Source organism: Barbus barbus (genome assembly GCF_936440315.1).
Source record: "Barbus barbus genome assembly, chromosome: 18".
NCBI lineage: Eukaryota > Metazoa > Chordata > Actinopteri > Cypriniformes > Cyprinidae > Barbus > Barbus barbus.
In genome coordinates, this window is record NC_136746.1 from 14995077 (window position 1) to 15021188 (window position 26112).

Consider the following 26112-nt stretch of genomic DNA (forward strand, 5'->3'; position numbering starts at 1 on the left):
GAAATAATTGTTAGAAAATGATGCAAAATAGAAATCTTTCCACAGAGGTCTTAAGTTTTTGAACCCCACTTTTTTAGGTGTAAAACTACACCTATGTTTCATATTAATTTGGTGTAAAATTCATTTTAAAAAATGACCATATAGGCTAATCCCGTATTACATCATATAGGGTACCTTCACATACTTGAACAATTGTCTACTCGGAGTATGTAAGGTCATGTCACTATGCTGCTCTAATTTCATAACAATTGTTTTTGTGTGTGTGTGATATAAAGGTGTGCGAGGCTGTCACAGGGCTACTACGGCGCGTGCTGAACGGAATCAGACATCTGTATCGCTCTGATCGCGTTTAACGCTTTTATCTCCGGCTGAAAAGTCTTCTGGTGTGCGGCTCCTCTGTCAGTTACGCGAGTGATGATGAGCGGCGCCGTGCGCTCGGGGAGGAAGTGCATCTCGTGTCCGACACAAGACCCGAACTGCACGCGCATCGTGGAATGCCTCACCTCGTGGAACAACTCAGTGATGAGCGCGTACAGGCTGGTGGATTTACCCCCCACGACCACATCTGTGAGTCAAACATGATTCTCCAAGCTATTTCTTTCAGTCTTTCTCATCTTTCTTGATGCTACATTCTTCCTAAATTTAAAAACAATTTTTAAGTTCATTTCTGTGTGAAGTTTAAACAATTTAAGCTTTTCAACTTTTTTCAGGTGAAGTGGGAGTAAGTGGACGGGGATTTGTGATTAAATGTATTTCTTTAATGCAAATGTGTTCTTTTGGGGCGAAATCGCTCATACCAGTGTGAGTTTAACCTGGTAGCTGGTTTGTCACTGGTCTAAAGTGCATTTTTTAAAGTCTACCAGCCTTAACCAGCTTGATCAAACTCTTAACAGGTTGATTTAGACTCCACCATTTGGTAGTCCCTCTAATCTATCATCTAGATCAGTTTGGACCTGTATAGTTTAGAAATAAACTATAGAAAATCAGTTTCCATGAGAAGGGAAACTGAAAAAATATCCAAACATTTTGACATTTAATTTACACCTTTTCAGGAGTTAAGCTATTCTGATAAATATATTTAAAAAACAATCTTGTTTTAATTGCCTTAAATTCACACCCAGAGCTGTCTTTATGGCACCGAGTCAGGTCAGGTGCATTGCATTTTTCTCATGTGAAATCTTAATTCTTCAGATGACTGAAATGATCACAGATGACTGAAACTGTCCTTTGCCGTTAATCACTTAATTTTACCATATATGGCTCTAGTCTGTGGTTTGAGCCTGAAGATGTATTTGTGAGATTAAGTCTTTGGGGTTTTCACTGTTGAGATAATTATTAAACACTGAGCTATGAGAGGACTTATGAAGGCATGTCAGTGCCACAGAGGAGTACCACTGAATTATTTATGCTAATTGGGCATGTCTTGGGGCTGTTTATGCTTTCTTTTACATGTTGCATGTTGATGTCTCTTTCTCTCGTCATTAAATGAAGTGAACAACAGATAGTCGGGACTCCTATAGTAATGATGGCTATCTGTGCCCACACAACACAAAGATTGGTAGATTTGTACCGGCATTCATTTAGGCTAACCAATAAATAAATAAATACAGTAACAGTTAAAAGTTTGAAACAATTAGGATTTGTGAAATGTTTTTGAAGGTTATTTTTAATCAGGATAAATCTTCAACAAATGTCTTGTTCCTATTTGTAGCCTAATTCAACATGCCTTCATCAGCAAAGGAGATCTGAAAATTAAGCTAAAATAAATTGGCACTCATTGATTTAAAAGAAACACATGATTTTAAAAAGAAACACATGAACATTGAATGATTTTATTTTGCATAATTCATAATTTAATTGAACTTTGTTATTGACCTAATCTCAGTTGCTACAATGTTTTAGCACAAAATTAACTGAGGGGGGTGCTGTGTTTATATCCTGAATCTGTATTTGGGTGGAATGTTGGGGGACCTTAAAAAGAGCCCCAAAAGCTGTTACTGTAACGAATCACTATCTGAGCTCTCTGAAATTATTTTATGTAACTCTGAGCCTTGTTTAGGAGGATACATTTTTGGGTCAAGTGGGATTTATTAGGTGATGAACCAAGTTGCATAAATCATACGCACGCACTTGTGCTTGTTGTGTCCCGTCAGGAATAAAATGTGACCCAGAAACCCAGTGACACCCCGGACTGATAAGATGTGCATATTTCCAGGCCACAGTGATGTAGATTTAAGTCTATCAATAACTTTAATGGATGTTAAGCATCATCAACAAACCTCACAGGAAAACCAGCTTCACTGACCATGAAGGATTAGGATAAAAAAGACGCACCATAATCGTGCGATTATGATCTAATCATATTCAGGTCCGTGCTCACATATTGACCTCTCAATGTATTCTTTTCCTCCTGTTGATTAAAATAATGTGATCTGTGAGTAGATACAGAGCGTAGACTGTTTTGTAGATGTTGGACAGTTTGTTTGCTTCAGGAGAGTTTGAGTTTTAGATCTTGTTCTTAATCATTTGTGTGGGTGCATAAATGTTTATTATGATGAAAACTGTTATTATTGAGAAAACATTCTGCAAGTACCATTATTTTGACGCTTAGGAATTTATTCACCATTAAGAAAGCACATTAATTGACTGATTATATGGCACTAAAGCCCAATATATTGTGTAAAAACCAAAACAAGCTTATCTGCCAACTTTGGACAAAATGTATTTTACAGTGTTTCTCATAGAAATGCAGCATTCTCTCTAATTTGAAGAGAAATGTCCTCAAAAGGACAGCAGAACGCAGTAGAACTAAGCAGCTCTGGGTAGTGGAGAGGAAAAACTGTTTCAGATGAAAGAGTGGAAGGTATTGGCAGTGCGTGTGTTTAGCTGAGCTCAGGCAGATTTGCTTTCTAACTGAGCTAAGTAATCATGGTAATGCAGTCAAATAAGCGCAGTAACATCTGGAGCGCAAGAGAACCCATCCATATATGAAGGACAGCTGAGAATTACAGTACATTCATAACTCCGTTATTAGGATCAAGGACATAGCAATCGTGCATTGGAATGTACATTTAAAGAGATTTTTTCAATAAATGAAAATAATCATATTAATTTTCATATACCAAATGAATGTATATCTGAAGCTTCAGAATAATGCTCATAGTTAGGGATAGTTCACCCAAAAATTCAAATTTTGTTGTCATTTGTTCACCTTTCTTTTTCAAACCTGTACAGAATGTTGGTAATCATACAGTTTTCATTATTGGGTGAACGATCCCTTTAATTTACAGGAATCTTAAATATCATGAAAGATTATTAAAGTCCTCTAGAGTTATAGTGTTATATGACTTCTGTTTTCCTTCACGTGACTAAATAGAAAGCAATGTTCTTTTAACAATGGAGTTGAGGTTTTATTATTCATTATCATTTGTAATGATGTGGCTTTAAGGTATAGATTATTAGAGGAAAAATAACATATTTGTTTTATATTTTTTAAGAATTAATTTTAAATCATTTGCTCAGTATATAGGTCTGACTATGCAGCTATGATTCCCTCAATATAATTACATGACTATTAAATAACTATAAATTATCCATTATTCCAAAGTCAAAATTCAAAGTCATATTTCCAAAGTCAAAGAAACATTCCCATTTTAAGAAACAGTCTGTGTAATGTTAACTATTTACAATGACACAGAGTTGTATTTGTCGTCAGGAGTGGGATACATAATGGTAAAATTTTTTAATTTTGTTGCGTTTGTCGTGAGGCGATCCTGTTTCAAAAGCAAATGTTTTCATGATGAGTTATCTCATATGCATTATCATCTGCAGTATATAAAAAAAACCTTTAAACCACCTTTCTTCTCCAGAATAACTACACGTTTTTGAAGAGGCTGGTTCACTTTGAAACATCTTCAAAAATCCCACCGAAATGCCTTAACACAGTTACTGTCATATTACTCTGAGTGAGAAACAGATGTGGGACTCCAACAGTATCTATTTCATTAGAGTCCTTCTCATTCCGGAGAAATAAGACCGCCTTATCTCAGCCCTCAAAGTTTTTCATGGCTTAGATCTTCATTTGACCCCAAACTCAGAAGTAATGAATGAAAACACACAGCAATGGCTACCGCTTTATTTTGAAAAACCTTCAGAACAAATAAATTCACCAGTGCAGCTCAAGATGGAAGTGGTTTAACAAATGTTTTGATGACACAAAATGGCCCATGTCTGTTGAGGTTCATGAGAAACATGATTTGTATTAATTCAATTTGGATATTTCTAAAAGGAACCATGCTTCCAAGGTTTTAATCTTTATTTGAACATGATTTTTTATCAGCTATGCTCTTGGAGTTCAAAATATTATTTGCCATCCTTGGAAGAAACAAAGAAACAAAAACTATTTGTCTGCACAGTAGTTCTCAACTGGTGGCTTGTTTTGATTAATTACTAGTGCTAAATGCAAAAAGAAAAATTCAACTAAACATGTAATCATATTAAGGATAGCAAAATGCATCAGCTCATAAACATTTAAAAGAGAGGAGAAACGATTCCCATAAATTGTGTTTTATTGTTGACGTCAAAGGCTGTGTGTCCAAGCAAACCTATTTTGGCTCAAACTCATCGCTCAGCAGAGCTAGCCAAATTAGACAGACAGCATGACATCCTCGAGAACATGAACACATCTACGCAAAAACAAGAGATGACCCAGAAAAAATGCATGGTTGTGTTACAGCTGTCTGTGTTTTACATAACAAATATGATGATTTTGACAGTTTGTTGGAAAAGAGTTGTCTTCGCATCATCACTTGACACATACCGAATGCAGAGACTGAATCTGCTTTGTCACATTTCCTCCATCATAACCACATGGTTACACTCATCTGCCTCGAAATGACTTTTCCGGGAGTGCTTGTCCTGCATTCAGCCATCTAATTTGCCCACAGCCTTGGCACTTAAAGGTCTTTTCATTACAGCTTTTCCTGAGGAAATTGCAGTCAACAAATATCTGCTAAAATAAATTTTTGCATTTAATCATGATTGTTCTGTGAAAGCCTTTTGTGTTCCATTTTACATTGTATCATGCCAAGCGAAACAAATAAAATTGTTTACATAAAATAACTCTCTTAGCTTAAGGACTTTTTGTGCTGTCTGGTGCTCACAACTGGTGAAGAATGCATGCAATAATTTAGGATCTGATTGAATGGATTGTTGTGAGAGATTATGCCATCAAAAACAGTCCCTTTGCCATAGTAGGATTTCTTCATTCTTTTAAGTATCTTAATTAAGTAATATTAATTTAAAAGATTTACTGCTCAAAGTGACAAAAAGCCTCTCTTAACTTACAGGTACATCTTACAGGTACATCTCAAATTAGAATATCGTGAAAAAGTTCATTTGTTCTTGTAACTTATTTCAAAAAGTTAAACTTTCATATATTTTAGATTTATTACATGTAAAGTAAAACTTTTTTAAAATAGTTTACATGTAAAGTAAAACATTTAAAAAAAAATTTTTTTTAATTTTGATGATTAGAGCTTACAGCTCATGAAAGTCAAAAATCCAGTATCTCAAAATATTAGAATATTTATATTTGAGTTTCAATAAATGACCATCCGTACAGTATACATTCTGGGTATCTCTTGTTCTTTGAAACCACAATAATGGGGAAGACTGCTGACTTGGCAATGATCCAGAAGACAATCATTGACACCTTCCACAAAGAGGGTAAGTCACAGAAGGTCATTACTGAAAGATTTGGCTCTTCACAGAGTGCTGTATCAAAGCATATTAAATGCAAAGTTGACTGGAAGGAAGAATTTGGGTAGGAAAAGGTGCACAAGTAACAGGGATGACCGCAAGCTTGAAAATACTGTCAAGCAAAGCTGATTCAAACACTTGGGAGAGTTTCACAAGGAGTAGACTGAAGCTTGAGTCAGTGCATCAAGAGTCACCACGCTCAGACGTCTTCAGGAAAAGGGCTACCAAGCCACTTCTGAACCAGAGACAACGTCAGAAGCATCTTACCTGGGCAAAAGAGAAAAAGAACTGGACCGTTGCTCAGTGGTCCAAAATCCTCTTTTCAGATCAAAGTAAATTTTGCATTTCATTTGGAAATCAAGGTCCCAGAGTCTGGAGGAAGAGTGAAGAGGCACAAAATCCATGTTGCTTGAAGTCCAGTGTGAAGTTTCCACAGTCAGTGATGATTTGGGCTGCCATGTCATCTGCTGGTGTTGGCCCACTGTGTTTTCTGAAGTCCACAGTCAACGCATCCATCTACCAGGAAATTTTAGAGCACTTCAGGTTTCCTTCTGCTGACAAGCTTTATGGAGATGCTGATTTCATTTTCCAGCAGGACTTGGCACCTGCCCACACTGCCAAAGGTACCAAAAGCTGGTTCAATTACCATGGTGTTACTGTGCTTGATTGGCCAGCAAACTCGCCTGATCTGAACTCCATAGAGAATCTATGGGGTATTGTCAAGAGGAAGATGAGACACCAGACCCAACAATGCAGATGACCTGAAGGCCGCTATCAAAGCAACCTGGGCTTCCATTCCACCTCAGCAGTGCCACAAACTGATCAACTCCATGCCACGCCGCATTGATGCAGTAATTCATGAAAAAGGAGGCCCAACCAAGTATTGAGTGCATAGAAATGAACATACTTTTCAGAAGCCTGACATTTCTGTTTAAAATATACTTTTTTATTGATCTTATGTAATATATTCAAATTTTCTGAGACACTGAATTTTGGGTTTTCATTATCTGGAAGCCATAATCAAAATGTCAAGAAATAAAGGCGTGAAATATTTCACTCTGTGAAATGAATCTATATAATATACGGGTTTCACTTTCTGAAATGAGTGACAAAAAATATTGACTTTTTTCATGATATTCTAATTTTTTGAGATGTACCTGTAGATTAACATTTATATTACTGCTCTTATTGATCTGTCATTTAGAGTTTATGAAAAAAATTCAGCTATACAGATTCACACTCTAGTTTGCACTATACCTGTTTGTCTCTCAATACACACAAGACAGAAACTGATATTTATATGAACAGATTAAATAATACAATGAAAACATATCCGAGGCTTATTGTTTGCAAAAACAGATTATATATGTCTATAAACACAAAAAAAGCCCTAAATCCACCTTCTGTTTTCAGTAATTTGTAATATAGTGAAGATAAGCCACAACTGGATATCCTTTTGAAAAAATTAGGCATTGTGAGATCTGTCTAAAAATGCATTCAATCCAATATGTATTGTTTATATTTCTGCTCCCCTCCCATACAATGAATTAATGTCTTGGTGGTGTCAGCTGAGTTCAAGCCTAATGGTGTTTCTTAAACAGACTGCACACTCTTTGATTCAAAGGTCATTATAAAACACCAAGTGCTGCTTTTCATGTGAGCTATTAATGTGCACTCTTGTGTCTTCAAGGTTGCCATGGTGGAAGAATCTGTTCACCCTTTCCCAACAGTGGACGTGCCTGATCATGCTCATTACACTATTGGTGCTGTCATCCTTGCTGTTGGCATTACTGGCATGTTGGGGAACTTCCTGGTCATCTATGCATTCAGCAGGTCAGAATAAAAGGCTCTGGGGAAGTTGAACACTTAATATAAAAACAGTGTATTACATTTTTATCGTTCATTATCAAAAGAAGCTAAACTGTAGTCCGATGGATTGGTGCTCAGCATCATTTGGCCTGTGCCACTTCTGTGTCACTAACTTTGAATTGACACATTTCCACAATAGATAGTTCCACTCTTCAATTTGGATAGATCAGTGGGATTTTTGTTAGTTTGTGCTTGTCTTATGAATGTAATGAGAAACTTTTATGTTCTTTTGACTCATTTTGACAGAAATAAATAAGTGACTTGAGTTTATATCTCAGAATTGCGAGTTTATATCTCAGAATTGTGAGTTCATATCCCAGAATTCTGAGAAAAAAGTCAGAATTGCGAGTTTATATCTCAGAATTGTGAGTTCATATCCCAGAATTCTGAGAAAAAAGTCAGAATTGCGAGTTTATATCTCAGAATTGTGAGTTTATATCTCAGAATTCTGAGGAAAAAAAAGGCAGAATTGCGAGTTTATATCACAGAATTGCGAGTTTATATCTCAGAATTCTGAGGAAAAAAAAGTCAGAATTGCGAGTTTATATCACAGAATTGCGAGATTATATCTCAGAATTGCGAGTTTATATCTCAGAATTCTGAGGAAAAAAAAGTCAGAATTGCAAGTTTATATCTCAGAATTCTGAGAAAAAAGTCAGAAATGCGAGTTTATATCTCAGAATTGCGAGTTTATATCACAGAATTGCGAGTTTATATCTCAGAATTCTGAGGAAAAAAAAGGCAGAATTGCGAGTTTATATCACAGAATTGCGAGTTTATATCTCAGAATTCTGAGGAAAAAAAAAGTCAGAATTGCGAGTTTATATCACAGAATTGCGAGATTATATCTCAGAATTGCGAGTTTATATCTCAGAATTCTGAGGAAAAAAAAGTCAGAATTGCAAGTTTATATCTCAGAATTCTGAGAAAAAAGTCAGAAATGCGAGTTTATATCTCAGAATTGCGAGTTTATATCTCAGAATTGCGAGTTTATATCAGAATTCTGAGAACAAAGTCAGAATTGCGAGTTTATATCTCAGAATTGCGAGTTTATATCAGAATTCTGAGAACAAAGTCAGAATTGCGAGTTTATATCTCAGAATTCTCAGAAAAAAGTCAGAATTGATAGTTTATATCAAAGAATTGCGAGTTTATATCAGAATTCTCAGAAAAAAGTCAGAATTGTGAGAGAAAAAGTCCCAATTACCTTGTTTTATTTTTTATTCACTGGCGGAAACTGGCTTCCATAGAATAGACCTTGATGTAAAATAAAATAAATAAATTGCACAAAAAAAAGCAAACACTGTGGCTATGGCTGGGCGATTTGTCAGATTTTATCGATTAATCCGAATTTAATGTTTTGCCACAATTTTATTTTTTATAAATCGAGGAATCGCGAATTTGAATAGAAATATTACCAAATGCTAGAATTAGACACTTTGACAATAACAGTAAAGAGAAAAGAACGATCCAACCGCATGTCGGCGCACATGATTATTATTAAGTTAATAATAGCACTCTAGGTGTTATACCATAAGAAAAGTTTGTACAAGATGTAGTTGTAGTTAATGCATATTTTCTGCAAAGATATTTAGTGATTTGTTTAACATTTACATCATGATGACAACTTCATGTGTGGTGCACTTAGAATAGAATTTTCTTTAACTAGAGGGTTAATAAAGAAAAAGTTGCTTGAATAATGTTGTAGTTATATTTTCAAGTTGACTAGTTAAAATCGTACAAAATCGAGAATTGGTCAAATGTTCTGAGAAAATCAAGATTTTTTTTTTTTTTTTTTTTTTTTTGGCCATATCGCCCAGCCCTAGAAACAAATAAAAAAACCTTCCAATTTTTAATTTCTTTAATTTTTCAATCTTTAATTGTCTGTTCTCTAACGGAAAATTATTTTTGTTTCTACTATTAAAAATGGCCACAGCTTAACACCTGTAACACTGTCTATATCCCCCTATCTCTGGGATATATATATATATATATATATGGTGGATATATATATATTATTTAGCACCTATATTATATGGCCTAAGGAAAACAGCAAACAAAAGCATGGCCACACACACAGACATACAGAGCTGAAGGTGTTTATATGCTACACAGCCTTGCTTGGGAGGGTCACATTGTACTATGGTTTCTTTAGGACAGGGATCTCGACACTTAGTCTTGGAGGGCTGGTGTCCTGCAGAATTCAGCTCCAACCCTAATCAAACACACCTGAAACAGCTAATCTAAGCATACTAGAAACTTTCAGGCAGGTGTGTTGAGGCAAGTTGGAGCTAAACTCTGCAGGACACCGGCCTTCCAGGACTGAGTTTGGACACCCTGCTTTAGAACAAGTAACAAGTTCAAGAATGAGAACGTTGATTTTCTTTTTAGACTTATGTTGCTTGTTGTTTGTAATATTTTCCATTGGCAGCCCAGAATGTGATTGTTACACTATAATAAAAATGCTGAAAATGTGAAGTTGCACTTCAGCTTATGTGACTTTAGTGAAATTGCTAAACCCAAAAGTAAATAAAATAGCCTAATTTGATCTTACAGTGTTGCTGCACATGCTTTTCGATCATTACAAATAATAATGCAAAATGATTATCTTAGAATAGAAGATATGCTGTCTCTCGTATCACATAAATTATCAATAGTTTAGTATGTGGTTTTGAAGAAGATGCTTTTTTTTCTTTCTCTCATTTGGACTTGGACTTGTGGCTATTTCCTGTTATTTTGTTTCATTACCTGTGTCCTGTCCTGTTACTGTCCTTCTGTTGCACTGTGGAGCTTCTGTCACTATAACAAATTCCTTGTATGTGTAAACATACTTGGCCAATAAAGCTCATTCTGATTCTGATTCTTCTGATTCTCTTTGGACTCGGGCTTGACTCGGACTCAATAGTCCTGGTCTTGGACTTGTCTTGGACTCGACAAAGGTGGACTTGACTACAGCCCTACTTCAAAATCACAGACTAATTCAGAAATAAGTCGCCTGACTTTATGAGTGAGCCATGGAATCATCTATTTAACCCTGATTTGTTTAGGAACAAAACAAGTGACTGTCTGAGTGAGTCATCAATTAGTCACTCATTTGATTCAGTAAAAAACTATTCAGGCAGGAACTAAACTATTGTGTGTTTCTTGTAGACAGGCTAATTGTTTCAGCTTTGTTTGAGCTATTTGTGTTGCACAGGGAGGCTGATATTCGTTATATAGCTAATATAAACTACTAAATGAACAGAGAAATTAACAGCTTATTGCTGTGTGTGTAGGAGCCGGACCCTGAGGACACCTGCCAACTTGTTCATAATAAACCTTGCCATCACAGACTTCCTCATGTGTGCCACCCAGGCACCCATCTTTTTCACTACCAGCATGCACAAGAGATGGATCTTTGGGGAAAAAGGTACAAAGAAACATACATGTATGGTTTCTTTTTTCACTTTGTATAGGACATAGATGTAGTTTTATGTGATGATGATGCCCCTGTTGATAAAACAGTTGAAGCAAAATGTGATTTGGTCAATTTAAGAGCTCAAACAGGACCAGTCAAATGTACACACAGACACAGTCAAATAGATAGACTTATCTTTGCAGATCATTAGTTAATGCATAGGTAGTGTCTGAAATAAAACATGCACGTGCATAATTTACTGTACTCTACTATACCTTTTAATTATAATTAACGGATTTAAATTTAAATAAAAAAATGAATCACTTCTCAGGTTGAATGGGTTTAAATGAAGGAGAGGTTGCCCTTGGACACGGCCTTCGTCTCTCAGTGCTTACAAGGACTCATACGATCTTTCTTTATGCTTTTGTTGCTAAGAATGTTGAATGTCTTTCTGTCCGATATACATGTAACCTTTTCTAGTACAGTTGTTTCGTTTTCATCAGTTGCCAAATTGTAATTTCTCTAAATTCCTCTCAAAAAACTGCACATCAATGCTTTTCTTGTTGATTTTCAGCATTTTGCTCCGCTGTGAAGTGCCACTGTTTGTGGTATTAGATGATGGAAGACTGCATTTTTCCTGAGTTTTAAATGTCAGCTCCTATCAGGACTGAATCTTAATTGCCTTCATCAGCCTTGACTGGGTTTTGTTGGAGTTTTCTGCTTGCTGACGTTTGTAATGAAATCAGGAGCTCTGTGATTGTGATTACTGTAGTGATTGATGCTGATCTTTTGTGTTCAGGGAGTTTACTGGGCAGCATTGAAATTGTCCGCTCTTTCCTCTGTGACAGGAAATCAGGTCACCCAGTCATAGTGTCTTATAGAGAGGTGGTTGGTTTTATTGGAAAACAAGTTACAGATATAAAACAAGCACTAAAATAAGCAGAAAACTACAAAAAATCAAGGTATTTATCAAGATATCGCCTACACCTACAGCTTAGTTTGCAGACCAAGCCATAAGGCTTAGAGACCTAAAACTTCGAGGGATGGTAGTATCCACCATGCCTACAACGTCACCAAGGCTCGTCCCGGTAACCCTTGGGTCAGCATGAATAAAGCGCATGTGATGGATTCAGTCACCACCCTGGCAAAAGTTTTGGCTACATTGGATTTAAAAAAACTAAACATTTGTGAACTAGTCCTCGTTTTTTTGCCCGATTAGAACCAAACCAGTGCAGAAGAATTCTCTGGAGTGTGAATATCAATAATTCTAAAAAAAACCTTGAGTTTTCGACTCACTTTCGCAAAGAGACGGCAAAACGTTTGAAAGAGGTGTGGCCACTTTTCCTAAAACGGCTAGAACTTTCAACTGAATGAGGTATTTACTAGTGATGGGCGGATCGATCCTAAAGTATCGATACTTTTGATACTGATGTCGTATCGAAAGGATCGATCCTCACATAAAAATATCGATTCTAAAGTGCATTTTTTTTAAACCACTAATTTTATTAAGACATTCTGTGCATAAATAATCTTTTAAGTGTTAGTCTAATTGTGTTAGAGTGATTTCTCCTGCTAGATCGGAACGCAAATGCTGAAAGACAAAACCAATCAATCACAGACAGCGTGACTCATGGCTCAGTCACAGTGTTTGTTCAAATAGAGCTACGTTTCCCAAAAGCATCAGAAGCATAAGTAGATCTTTATCAAACATTGCCACATCATTACATTACATATCATTGTTACTATGTATAAAATTAATTCTGAAAAATACATCACGGTTTCCACACAAATATGAAGCAGCAATAATCAGAAATGTTTCTTGAGCAGCAAATGATAATTATTTCTGAAGGATCATGTGACACTGAACACTGGAGTAATGATGCTGAAAATTCAGCTTTGATCAGAAAGGCATTTTAAATTACATTTTAAAATATATTAAAATAGAAAATAGTAATTTTAATGGTTATGGTTATGGTTATATTTCACAATATTGCTCTTTTTACTGTATTTTTGTTCAAATAAGTGCAACCTTGGTGAGCATGATGTTTATTTAAAAAATATTACAAAATCTTACTAACCCCAAATTTGGTTTATGTAATATTTATTTTAAATAGGCTAGTTTGTGCAAGTAAATTTATTTAAACTGGTTGTTAAAAGTTCAAATGGATTGTGTTAGGTTCTGTAATTGCTGTTAATAAAAAAATATGCTAAAGTTTCACCTTTAGAAGTACAGCAGCCTGGGAGCCTTTTACAAAAATTAACCATGGTTTTATTACAGTAACCACAGTTTACCACAGTATTTGTAGTAAAACTGCAGTAACCACAAATTTATCATAAAAATAATAATTTTAGTACTTATGGAACACAATGTTTATTTTTCATGAGCTACCCTCAAAGGTGCACATTTGTTATTTACCCTTAAAGCATGCATACTTGTATGGTACTAATATGCTCCCTTTTAGGGTAGGTGCACCTTTGAGGTTACTGCCCCAGTAAAGGGCTGAAATACAATTTATTTTATTTCTGAGTGTAAACAAAAAACAAAAACAAAAAAAGCCTATGAAATGTTAAAAAAAACCCCATCTAATATTAAGTGAGTATAATTACTGATTATATTTTTTTAATAATTTAAAAGATCAGTTTAGTCAAGATATCGTTATCGGTATCGATATCGACGATACTGGGCTTAAAAACATCGGTATCGGATCGAAAATAAAATAAGTGGTATCGCCCATCACTAGTATTTACACCAAACTCGACACACATATATAACACCTCTGGCCACAGTGTGGTGCTATAACAGGACAAAAATAAAAATTACTTTACCTATACATGCATTAGTCTGATTGACTTGAAAGTTCATATGCAGTGTCTCTGTCCAAAGTGCCACTGCTTGTTTGATAGATAATAAAAAAAAAAAAATACTTTTGCGAACTAGTCCTAGGTTTTTTGCATAACCTCAAGAAAACCACTGCAGTACAATTCTTTGGACTCTCAATAATTATCTAAAAAGGTTGCACTTTACAATTTGGTTAAATTGTAAAGGGTCATTATATTTCTATGGTAAATTACTTGTTATTGACAAAAATGCACTGTTTAATCATATATTTAGTTAGATACTTCCTAAATACTATGTAATGTCTATTTTTTTTTTTTTGCATTTGCCTAAATGCCTTAAAATGTTTGCAGCTATATTTGTACAATTATAGTTTCTACACCCAGAAATGTCATGTGAATCAATAAAATTATAGTTATGCCAAGCTGTACAATATTTTATGAAGTAAAGTTAAAACATAACAAAAAAAAAAAAAAAAAAAAACTTGTCCTTGATCCTTATCCAGTAACAACTGAAAAAGTCAGTATGCCTTGTTGTGGACCATGGGGGCCATGGAGTCAAAAACGTTGAGAACTAATACTCTCAAATATGAAATATACTGTAAATGCAGTGCCGTAATTCAATATTGCCTGTAACAATAAAAAAAGGAAGAAAGAAAAATCCCCTGTAAAACAACTAATTTGTCATACCAGACAGCAAAAATAAATTTATTATGTAATTTCCACTCAAAGCAGTTTATTTAGCATAATGAAGGCATCTGCTCCATTGATTTCCATTCAAACAGGACAGCCTCTGGTCTCCCTGTTGGGATCCTGATGCGTTACGCTTTTCCAAGCAGAGTTTGAAGCCTCCCTCCTGGAGGAGGGACTCTGACCCAGTTTCATTCGGTGGAAACTGTTAAAAGATGTGTTTCTTGCATCTGTCAGCTCTGACTGCTCTACAAAACAAGGCATAAATATGACCACTGTTAATTCGATCTTGATCCCCCTGAAAGCTTTCTCAATCAATCAGATACAACTCACAAAAATGCTCTTTTCCAGGATTAACCTGAAAGCATTATCTACCTGACAAGGTGTGAGAGAATAGAGAAGACATCCTGATGTGTGAGAGGATTATCTTCAAAGACTCCTCTGTTTTGTAATTATTAAAGTACATCTAGTAAATGTGTTCTGAGAAAACAAGCACAAATGAGCAGGAATCCGATTGAATGCATTTCTACTCATTCTGTTGTTTACATATGCCTTGACAGTGTAGAAGACAGAGTGTGTGTATGGATGTTGAGAAGGTGCCAGGCTGTGTGTGTGTTAAGTATAATGGTGTGAAATCATTGTTTCTCGGTTCTCCGCTGGTTCTTATTCTGTTTGGCCTGTTTTATAGATGACATGATGTATTATGTGAAATAGACTTCAGACAGACCCAAACTAGCTCTATCGCTGTATTTTTCCACTTAGAACAGTAGTGTTACTAGGATACCATGATGTTCGTTTGGATATGTAGGGTGGACGAAGTTCATTTAAAACAGTGGTTCTCAATTAGGTAGCCGGGGCCCACTAGGACTACCACTGCATTGCAAAATAGTTCACTTGAATATATTTTTCAATTCTGTGGCAAAACACAGTATTGTAACACTAAGTGGTCAGTTAACCTAAGCATATATACACACAAATCAATTTAGCAACAGATGGAGATGGACATCAGTGACCAGAAAGGAAAGCATTCATTGTAAGTTTTCAGAGCAGATTATTTTAATGAAACGCTGCCACAGATGTCGGTCCTCAAATGGAGCCAGCAGCAGTCTGTGTTCCTGCTAGTCAAGTGTCTCCAGGCCTAAAAGCTGGTTCACACTGCCCCAACAAACAGCAGCAAATATTTTAAGAAGTTTACTGGATGTAGAATGTTTGGAAACATAAATGTTATTTTCACACTGACCTAACAAACTACTCCAACAAAACTGTTAGAATTTACCACAGAAATGTCTACGGAGTCATTTAATTCTGTTCCTCCTGTCTCTCCAGGTTGTGAATTGTATGCATTCTGTGGGGCTTTATTTGGCATCTGCTCCATGATCACGCTCATGGTCATTGCTGTGGATCGATACTTCGTGATCACACGGCCGCTGGCCTCCATCGGTGTGTTGTCTCAGAAGAGAGCTCTGCTGATCCTTCTGATAGCTTGGGCTTATTCACTTGGTTGGAGCCTGCCACCCTTCTTTGGCTGGAGTAAGTGGAGCATACCTGTTGTTTTAACATTTTAAACCTATTAAACTTTGTGAAATGTTTTAATTGAAAAGTGTTCTTATGCTTTTTTGTTTTTCATTAATGCCACTTTGATATTTTTATCTAACAGGCCTACAAGGGCATTCATCCATGATTAAATGTGGCCTGAAGGAATAGTTCACCCAAAAATGAAAATTGTCATCATTTACTCACCCTCATGTTATTCCAAAACTTAATGACTTTATTTATTCTGTAGAACACAAAGAGAATATTTTGAACAACGTTAGTAACTAAACTGTTTGGATGACCTTCGACTTCCATTGTATGGACAAAACAAAAACACTGAGACATTTAGCAAAATATATTTTTTATGTTCAACAGAAAAGAAAGACATATAGGTTTTGAACAACATGAGGGTAAATAAATAATGACATAATTTTCATTTTTGGGTGAACTATCACTTGTGTAACATCATATCCACTGCATTTGTTTCTATAGAAAGTCTATAGAATTCCCACAAATGTTGTTCCAACTAGTCAAAAAACAAAGAATTTTATATTGAACAATACTGATGAAATGTTAAGTGTTCATGAAGTTCCAGAATGCATTGCATCAATAAACTATATGGCTACTGTTATAAGATTGTTTTGTTTTATTGTAAGTTATTTTATTGTAAGTTATTTATTGTAAGTAATTTTTTGTTTTATTGTAAGTTATTAAGGGCGGTCGTGGCCTAATGGATAGAGAGTTGGACTTGTAACCCAAAGGTCGTGGGTTCGAGTCTCAGGTCCGGCAGGGATTGTAGGTGGGGGAGTGAATAACCAACACTCTCTCCACCCTCAATACCACGACTGAGGTGAGACCCTTGAGCAAGGCACCAAACCCCCAACTGCTCCCCGGGCGCCGCAGCATTGGCTGCCCACTGCTCTGGGTGTATGTTCACTACTGTGTGTACGCTTGGATGGGTTAAATGCAGAGCGCAAATTCCGAGTATGGGTCACCATACTTGGCCACACACCACTTCTCTTTCCTTTCCTTTCCTGTGTTGTGATGGAAAGAGCTCATCTTTTTACATTTGTTGATTGTGTCTGTTCTAAATATCTTAATGCATCACATTGCCTTGCACTTTCAGCGTTTCTCAACAATTCCTTTTTTACAGTGCAGGTTACATTGTAAGATAAACAGGTAGTGCATATGAGCAATATTCATTTTCTTCCATTGCTCTTTCTAAGCATTTCTGCAAACATGATTAATACAGAAAACAGAAAAAAGGGCAATATTACAAAACTAGAAAACGGTCATTCTTTGTAAAAAAGACATACAGTCAGTGACCCGACACATCCATCAAATAACCGTATGAAAATCACTGAATTAGGTAACAAAATCAAACCAAATGTGATTTATTTTAAGCCAGATGTCAACGTCATGTGATGTTTGTGCATTTGCAGGTGTTTAAGTGTGGTCCTGTGTTAATGGAGTTGAGTATACCTTTGTTGCTCTTTACACAGGGTGCATCAGTCTTTTATAAGCTCAGGTCTTTTGGGACAAGTACACTGAGCATTCTGGGTCATCCATGTGTGAGCACAGGAGCATGAGAGTTGTTAGTCAATGGCTTTACAAACAGTGAGCCAAAGGTGGTCTCTGAGGACCAAGGCTTTCAGCTTAAGAGGGATAGACTAGTAAAGCCTGGTGCCTTTGGCTCTCCGGCACTTTCTATCTCTGGTTTACAGGCAACCTGCTCTTCACACGAAGGGTGTCTGTCTCCTTTAATGGATCTGACAGCTTATATCTTCCAACCTCAAACCTCAGAGAACTGATGATACATGCATGAAAGCCAGACTTTGATTGGTGATGATAAGAAATACTGTGATTATAGCGTACTTCTTAAATATCCTCAGCTGTGTGTGCATTGGGTTGTATTTCACTGCATTTGCCCAGCAGCCAGACAGTATTCATAAATCCTTTTTCTTTGTGATTTTGTTCCAGTTTTGACCATATTTCTCTGGGTGTAAAAGGCTTAGCTGCTGGCTATCCTTCACTTTCCTCCACAAATTCTGTTATTTTATAGTTTTTTATTCTGTCTGTCTGTCTGTGTCTGTTTTGCAGGTGCTTATGTTCCTGAAGGGCTGTTGACCTCTTGCACCTGGGATTATATGACCTTCACACCCTCTGTGCGAGCTTACACTATGCTCCTCTTCATCTTCGTCTTCTTCATTCCACTTATCGTCATCATCTATTGTTATTTCTTTATTTTCCGATCCATTCGCAGCACTAATGAGTGAGTTTTTTGACACGGATCTAACAGAACAGTAGGAATTAATTAGCATCAGCAGTGCCTCAAAGCTGTTAAATGTCTTTTTGTTTTAAAAATGTAAATTGTATTGGAGAAATGTCAATGAAATGTAACACTGAAATACTTAAACACTTTTATTCTGCATTTGAATTAATCTTGAGGTGTGACCTATTGAAAATAGATGAGCTTTTGATGGCAGCAAACCAATATTAGAAAATTAGTGTTGTTTAACTGTTGCTTTCTTTTTGTCTTTGGAAGAGCTGTGGGCAAAATTAATGGTGATAACAAGAGAGACTCAATTAAACAATTTCAACGGCTGAAAAATGAATGGAAGATGGCGAAAATTGCTCTTATTGTCATTCTCATGTATGTCATCTCCTGGTCTCCATATTCAACTGTGGCACTGACAGCTTTTGCAGGGTAAATGAATCCCAACCCTGACAACACAATAGGATGTAACATAGAATATACATAGCCATTCAAAAATTTGGTGTCAGAAAGATTAAATTTTTTAGGAATTATTCTGCAAAGACACATTAAATTGATCAAAAGTGACAGTAAAGACTTTAAAATATTACTTCTACTCTATAAGTAAGTGCTGTTCTTTTGGACTCTTTTTCATGGAAGAATCCTGACTAAAACTGTATCATGGTTTCAACAACAACGAAAAAACAACACACCAGTTTTTAACATTGATAATAAAAAATGTTTCTTGAGCAGCAAATCAGCATATTAGAATAATTTCTAAAGGATCTTAAGACTGGAGTAATGGCTGCTTTGCAGCTTTGCCATCAGGAATAAATGATGTTAAAATATATTAAAATAAAAAATATATTTCACATTATTACTGTTTTTACTGTATAATATATATAATGTGTAATTTTATTGTTATGTTTTAATGTTTGTGTAATTCTTTTAGCTTTTACATATATTTAGCATAATTGTGTTAATTTATATTTTTTCAACTTATTGTTATTATATAGACTACAAGTACTGAGGTAATGGCCTACAAGTAAAATATATATACATAAATTAACATGTGAATTAATCTATACACTTGTATTTTTTAGGTATTCTGATATGCTCACACCATATATGAATTCAGTACCTGCTGTGATAGCCAAAGCTTCAGCAATCCACAATCCCATCATCTACGCCATCACACACCCCAAATACAGGTACTTTAGGAGTCGCATTGAGAATATATTTAGGAGTCGCATCAGTTCAATATATTTTTGAAACCAGACTGGCTTAGTTTAGACTCCCAAAGTGGTCATGAAAAACATTAATGGCACTGTAAGTGGTAATGTTTGACATTTTAATGGACAAACTCACTTTCCATTAACAAAGAACATGGGTCAGAGATTAGATTACCTGGTCTGGCCCCATTAGGACTAAACACCTGAGGCAAATTGTGATTGTTTTAATTTTTCCTAGTGTCTAGCTCACTGAGCCATTCAATCACAAATTGATCAAAAACATGCATTGCTTCTGGGTTAAAGTGTGAAATTTAATTTTGATTGATTTCATTAACCTGAATATGCATTTGAGCATAAAGAATAATTAATCTTGCACAGAGCATCCTGACAGTATATGTGTAAGGCCTGCTGGGTCAAAAATTTTGATTTGATTTTCTCCCACAACACTAAACCACATTTTCCTAAACACATTTTAGTCCCTATGCACTGAACATGTTTTCATGCATGCAATGACAAACGCTTCATTTTGATTTAGGTCTAAAGTGTATTAATACTATTTCAAATGTATCTGAAATATGTAGCTAATTTGAAGCTCTGAAGTTATTGCATATATTCTGACACAAAACATTTAAAATAAACTTATCTTGCCTATTATTATTACTTCCTTTATAACAGCTTTCACTGCTACTGAATTAAAAACATATCTGTGTATATATTTTTTACGACTACACAAATGGTTTTGACATTTCTGACAGCAATCAGTGTTATTTTAGTATTCTTTTAGAATTTTTTGTATTATTTATTTTTCTATTTTCATTATTTTAGTTATTATTTGACTGATCAGGTTTGAATCATGCTCTATGTACAGTAAATATGAATCCACCATGTCTACGGTGTCTCATGCCTGTATCTCATCTGTGTCTTTGTCAGGTTGGCCATAGCGAAATACATTCCATGTCTTCGTGTGCTGTTGTGCGTCCCCAAGCGTGACCTCCACTCGCTCCACAGCAGCTTCATGTCCACACGTCGTTCCACCGTCACAAGCCAGTCCTCTGATATGTCCGGACAGTTTCGCAGTACCAGCACCGGCAAGTCCCGGCTCTCCTCAGCCTCCGACAGCGAATCTGTGAGTGTGTGAGCCTGATGGATCTCTAGACTTAATGATTAGTCTTCACATGGGCAAATGTGATTGTAATGGATGTATTTTATGACCTGTTTCTACTCTTCAGGGCTGGACAGATACTGAGGCCGATCTCTCGAGCATGAGCTCCAGGCCTGCCAGCCGGCAGGTGTCTTGTGACATCAGCAAGGACACTGCGGAGATCCCAGACTTCAAACCTTGTAACTCATCCAGCTTCAAGTCAAAGCTCAAAAGCCATGACTCGGGCATCTTTGAAAAGGTGACCTCACAGGCTGAATGCATTACATATGTGGCAAGTATCAAAGGAGAAAATAGTTAATCCTGTCATCCTCTGTTTACCCTCATGTTACTCTGTTGAAGCATGGGCGTAGCTTGACATTTGACCTAGCCAGTCAATTTAGTCAGAGTCACTTTTAAACGCGTTTCAGCTTTTTTATAGAAAACCTACAAATTCACACTCAGTGAGTGTATCATATTCAAGTGAATCTGTCATGGTTATCAGTTACGTTGCACTATGTCTGATTTGCCATACTAAACTGATAAACATGTCAACACAATCTCAAAATAGTCTTGTATTAAGTGAATTAAGGAGTGTGTTACTGCTTTGAAACAAACATCTGTTGGGCATGAATTAAGTTAAATGTAAAATGGCAGTTTATATTTCATACATTTTAACTGAAAAATAGACAGTTAAGCAGTTTATGTTCTAAAATCTATGTTTAGGTTTTGTTGTGGGTAAATGAAAAACCTTTGGAGGTAAATGGTCATCCTTCTGACATAAATGTAGGACACTGAGCTTTGCAGATCACTTTTATGAGATTGTCTGTGTCCTGATCATCAAACACAACATGGATATATCCGACTTTTTTTGTTACGTCCAGATTTGTCTGCAGTTGGTGTACATTGTAAAAAATGCTGATTATCCATTTATGCCACAAAACAGGCAAGCAGTATATAGGCTAACTTTCAAAATACTGATTTGACAAAACACGACAATTTCTTAGGCAAAAAAGATTGAGGGAGACATTTGTAATTTTGATTTGATTTATTATTTATTTACAAAATAAGAATGTATTAAAATGTATTAAATAACTACATTATATGCATATTAACTTTTGAGTTGAACATATTATTTTTAATATTATGATTTTGTTTAATAATATTATGAAAATATTATTATTTTTTAAATCTTTCAGTTGCTAGTCCATGCCCCCCTGGCTCCCCTGCAAGCTATGCTTATGGGTTGAATATTAAAAGTAATTCAACAGATTGTTTTTGATATAATCAAAGTAGACATTGGCCATCATGAGAAATATGGACTATAGAAAAATAATCAGTCAAGTTTTGGTTACACTAATAAAAAAGCACAGATGTTTAAGCAACATCAGGATGAGTAGATGACAACAGAATGTACATTTGTGGGTGAACTAAATTTGATAATGTACAGTCAGTTACCCTTTAGGTTAATATGAAATCACCCTGTTGATTATCCTTTACATATTACATACAAAGGCACACAAGTGCTTACAAGCTTAAGCTTATTGCTTACAAAATCTTACAAAGTCTTTAATGCTCACCAAACCTAATTTTGTTTGATTAAAATACGGTGAAAACAGTAATTTGGTCAAATATTATTACAATTTTAAAAAACAGTTGTAATATATTTTAAAATGTAATGTATTCCTGTGATGTTATACGATTCTTTAGAAAACATTTTGATACTTTGATGCTCAAGCAACATTTTTATTCCTGTCAACATTAAAATGTTATTGTGCTTAATATTTTTGGAGAAACAGTTCTTTTCAGGATTCTTTGATGACTAGAGAGTTCAAAAGAACAGCATTTATCTGAAATACAAATGTTTTGTAACATTATATATGTCTCAATTTAATGTGTACCTGCTGAATAGAATTATTGCTTTCTTCAAAAAACTATTTCTGACCCTAGACTTTTTTGATTATTATCCTGACTCTCTGATTTCTGGCCTAGAGTTCCACTGATGTGGATGATGTGTCTGTGGTTGGACTCGTTCAGCCGGACCGTACTAACCCTTTAGCTGTGAGTCTGTTTAAGTTCAGTATATACCAATCGAGCTTTTGCAGGATCCTGTAGGTGGCGTGGTTTCTAAAATTTGCCGACGTCAGTTTTGTTCTGGTGTGACTGGCAGAACAACTCCCCCAGGCAATCAAATTTGGACATGAAAAATCTGAAAGCATATTCAAATTGCTAGAATGCTGTTTGATGAATCGGTGTGCTGTTGAAAAAAGGTAATTAGTTAATGAATTCTGATTGCAGAAGAAAAGCATGTAATAAAATTACTGCCATTTTGCCATTAAATGGCTGTTTCTGCAGAAGAAATATGTGCCTTTGAAAGAATAATCCTAATCATTTTTCATACATGAATCCCTATTAATTAAACCAAGAATTTTGCTGTCAGTGTTTTGTTACGGAGGTCATCTTGAGCTTGATTGCAGCATTTTTATCTCCAGGAAAAAAAAAAAGTTTTAATTCTGATTTAATGCACAATAAAGACTGATAATTGGCAATAGGTAGATTTAATCTCTCAAAACCTTCCTCTGTGCTGTTTGCAGGCTGGTGACGGTACAGACATGCCAATTTCAAGAGGTGCGATTGGTCGGATTCCCAGTATTGTCATCACCTCTGAGTCTAGCTCTTTCCTGCCCTCGGAACGGCCCAGCTACAGAAGCAGCCGCTCAAGTGTGTCCAGTGCTGGGGCAAATCCACCCAGGAGAGACTCTCGTGGAGGAGTCCAGCAGTGGGCAGTGCATCTCTCCACTGCTGCTGAAACACTTGAGTCCGCTCACTTATTAGACAACCCTCGCCCTCAGTATCTCTAGTGCTTATTGGGGTTTAGTGTTTTTGTGAGTTATCCTGTTCTGTGGTTTAGACCTTTAGTAAGGGGAACTTGAAATGAAGACAAAACCTGAGAGATTAATCAGTATCACAGAATGTAAAATATGAAAGTCATACATTGATGTTTTTTACACGTGTAAAACATTTTTTGATGACCTCAACTGTTACACAATGTCCAGCATCTTTGTTTCCCTCTATTTTAAGGAAACATTTAACAGTGCTTTGAATCAGGCAGAGTTACTGCCCAGCCCATGAAGACTTGGATGGATGGAGAGAAAGGGCATCACAGATTATTTTAGTCTGTCATCAATATCAAATGGCATATACAAGTAACATCAGCTTAATTAGGGAGTTGTTTGTGTTTGCTTTAGTATTAAGCTTTAATTTGTGTTTCTTGTACATTATAAATGTAATTTTGACCTTTTTGACCATTTTTTATGATGCCATTTCATCTTCATTCAAAGCGAGACTCTACCTGAATGTTTTGCTTAACAGGATCATCTTAAGACTTTGATATGTGAGTTTTGCTTATGAGACACTGAAATGCTTGCTTCCACAGAACTTCAAGGCATGCAATTTGAAGCCATATTACTTAGAATAACCATATAACTTAGAATCCTGTTTTATCTGTTTAGTCACCATGGTGAACTCATTTTGAATATTAAACTTATCAGGTCTTCAGACTTAAAGCTACACCATGTAATTTTTTAATATATAAAAATAAAAAATAGCAAATGGTTATTGAGGAGAGTTTAAAAAAAATCTTCCAAGCCATGTCTTGTCTTTACCCCAAAACACTTTGATAAACCTATAATAATAATTTATAATTTAGACAAGAAATTGTATATATGTGTTACTCTCCTGTGCTTGTCATGTCATATCTGTACACAAAGTAAAGTAGCTCTGATGTTGTGAGCGTTTTTGCTGTGGTAGTAGCATGAAACTAAAAGTTTGTTGTCAGTGCGAATAAGACAAATGTACCCATTTTTTATTCAAACCTCCAGTATTAAAAATAAGAAATTTGTCTATGTGCTCTGGTAAGAAACACTGTATCCATGTGTACACCAGTGCCTCAAATAGGCCTAACATTCATTCGCGCAGAGGCTCAGAGACGAAGCACAACTAATCTTCTTCCACAAGACGCATGCAGTTTTACTTTGAAGTTATTTAGAGCTTGTCCAAATACCCACATTAAGGTTTTACGTTGGAATTAACTTACATTTTCCTCCAAAATGCCAATAGTGTAGCTTTAAGATAGGTATAGCTTCTGTAATTCTGCTCCTGACCTCTGATTTTTGAAAGCATTGTTATCATTTCTGGTTTTGCCATTTTTAGATTTTTTTTTGTCTTTTTAGTTTCACTATATATGTAATTTGTAAGTGTGTGTGTGTTTTTTTTGTAATATTACTAATGGCCTCTGAGAGTAACAGTCTGGTGCAATAGAACCCTAAGAGCTTCAGCGTTAAGAATGTGGAATTTCATTTGTCATAGTTTGCAAATATGAGCTAGGCCTATATCACATTAGTGAAAATAGAAACAGCTTTTCAATTCACCATAAAACATCTGTTTATCATCTGTTTAACTGATGTAATCTAGTGATTGGAGGGATAAAAAGATTTTTGTATTTCTTTGGAAAAAAAGTAAATCTTAAACAGCACAAGCCACAGAATTCAGGGATACATCGTTCTCTCGCTAAATCACACCAACAGAGAATGCGCAACTGATGTTATACATGCTGTGTGTGTTTCCATCAATCTATCATCGAGAAGATTGACCCTAATGAATACTGATCACATGCTCACATGTGCATCCACCTCTACAGACTTGTTGTTTTTGCTATTCTTTGTTTTTAATTACAACTGTTTGGATATTAACTTTAGAGTAGGCTACACGATCAAATTATATTCCGCTATTAATGTTTGAACAATTATGCTGCCTTTTTACTCAGTGACTGTAACTCAATGTGATGGTGGCTGCTCTTCTAGATAGTTCTGGAAGACACGGTGTAGCAAATAAACATTGTGGTGCTCTTAAGAGTTATCTAGTGTTAGCTTGTTCTTTAGTGGTTTGTTTGTAAAAAAGGAATCATTTACTTGTCCAGATGACTACAGTCTGTGGACTGTTTATATTGTTACGTATAGTCTCAAATTGTATCAGAATATATATTTGTTAATGTGTATCCATTCAAATGAAAGACACCGTATGTGTGTGTATCCAACACAAGGAGAACATTATTGTATATTCATAATGCTCTTTTGTGGTTGTTCCTTTTATTTTTTTTAATAAACCTGCAGATCTACTCGTTGTTTCTTTTCTCTATAGAATATGGAGAGGAGCAAGTACTTTCATAATCAAATTAGCAAAAATGATTCAATTTTTTCCTTCATAAAATATTACTGTCAAGTGACAATCACTAAATTAAAAAAAATCTGGTCTGTTTATAGAGATGTTTCTCTTGCCTTCAGACATCGCTGTCCTCACTAACACATGCTGTCAGTAATGATTTGACATCATTTTTCTCAACCAC

The 26112-nt window shown here is 35.6% G+C and overlaps 1 protein-coding gene across 1 annotated transcript; it reads left to right on the top strand.

Annotated features, from left to right (window-relative positions):
• Positions 1-274: 274 nt before the first annotated feature.
• LOC306884452 (melanopsin-A-like) lies at positions 275-25877 on the top strand. The gene is made up of 11 exons (XM_079440318.1): positions 275-567; positions 7451-7593; positions 10905-11038; positions 15878-16081; positions 18185-18356; positions 18630-18791; positions 19442-19549; positions 20501-20696; positions 20800-20970; positions 22701-22769; positions 23303-25877. The coding sequence occupies exons 1-11, from the start codon at positions 415-417 to the stop codon at positions 23567-23569; spliced, it is 1779 nt and encodes a 592-aa protein (XP_079296444.1). The 5' UTR covers positions 275-414; the 3' UTR covers positions 23570-25877.
• The last annotated feature ends 235 nt before the right edge of the window (positions 25878-26112 follow it).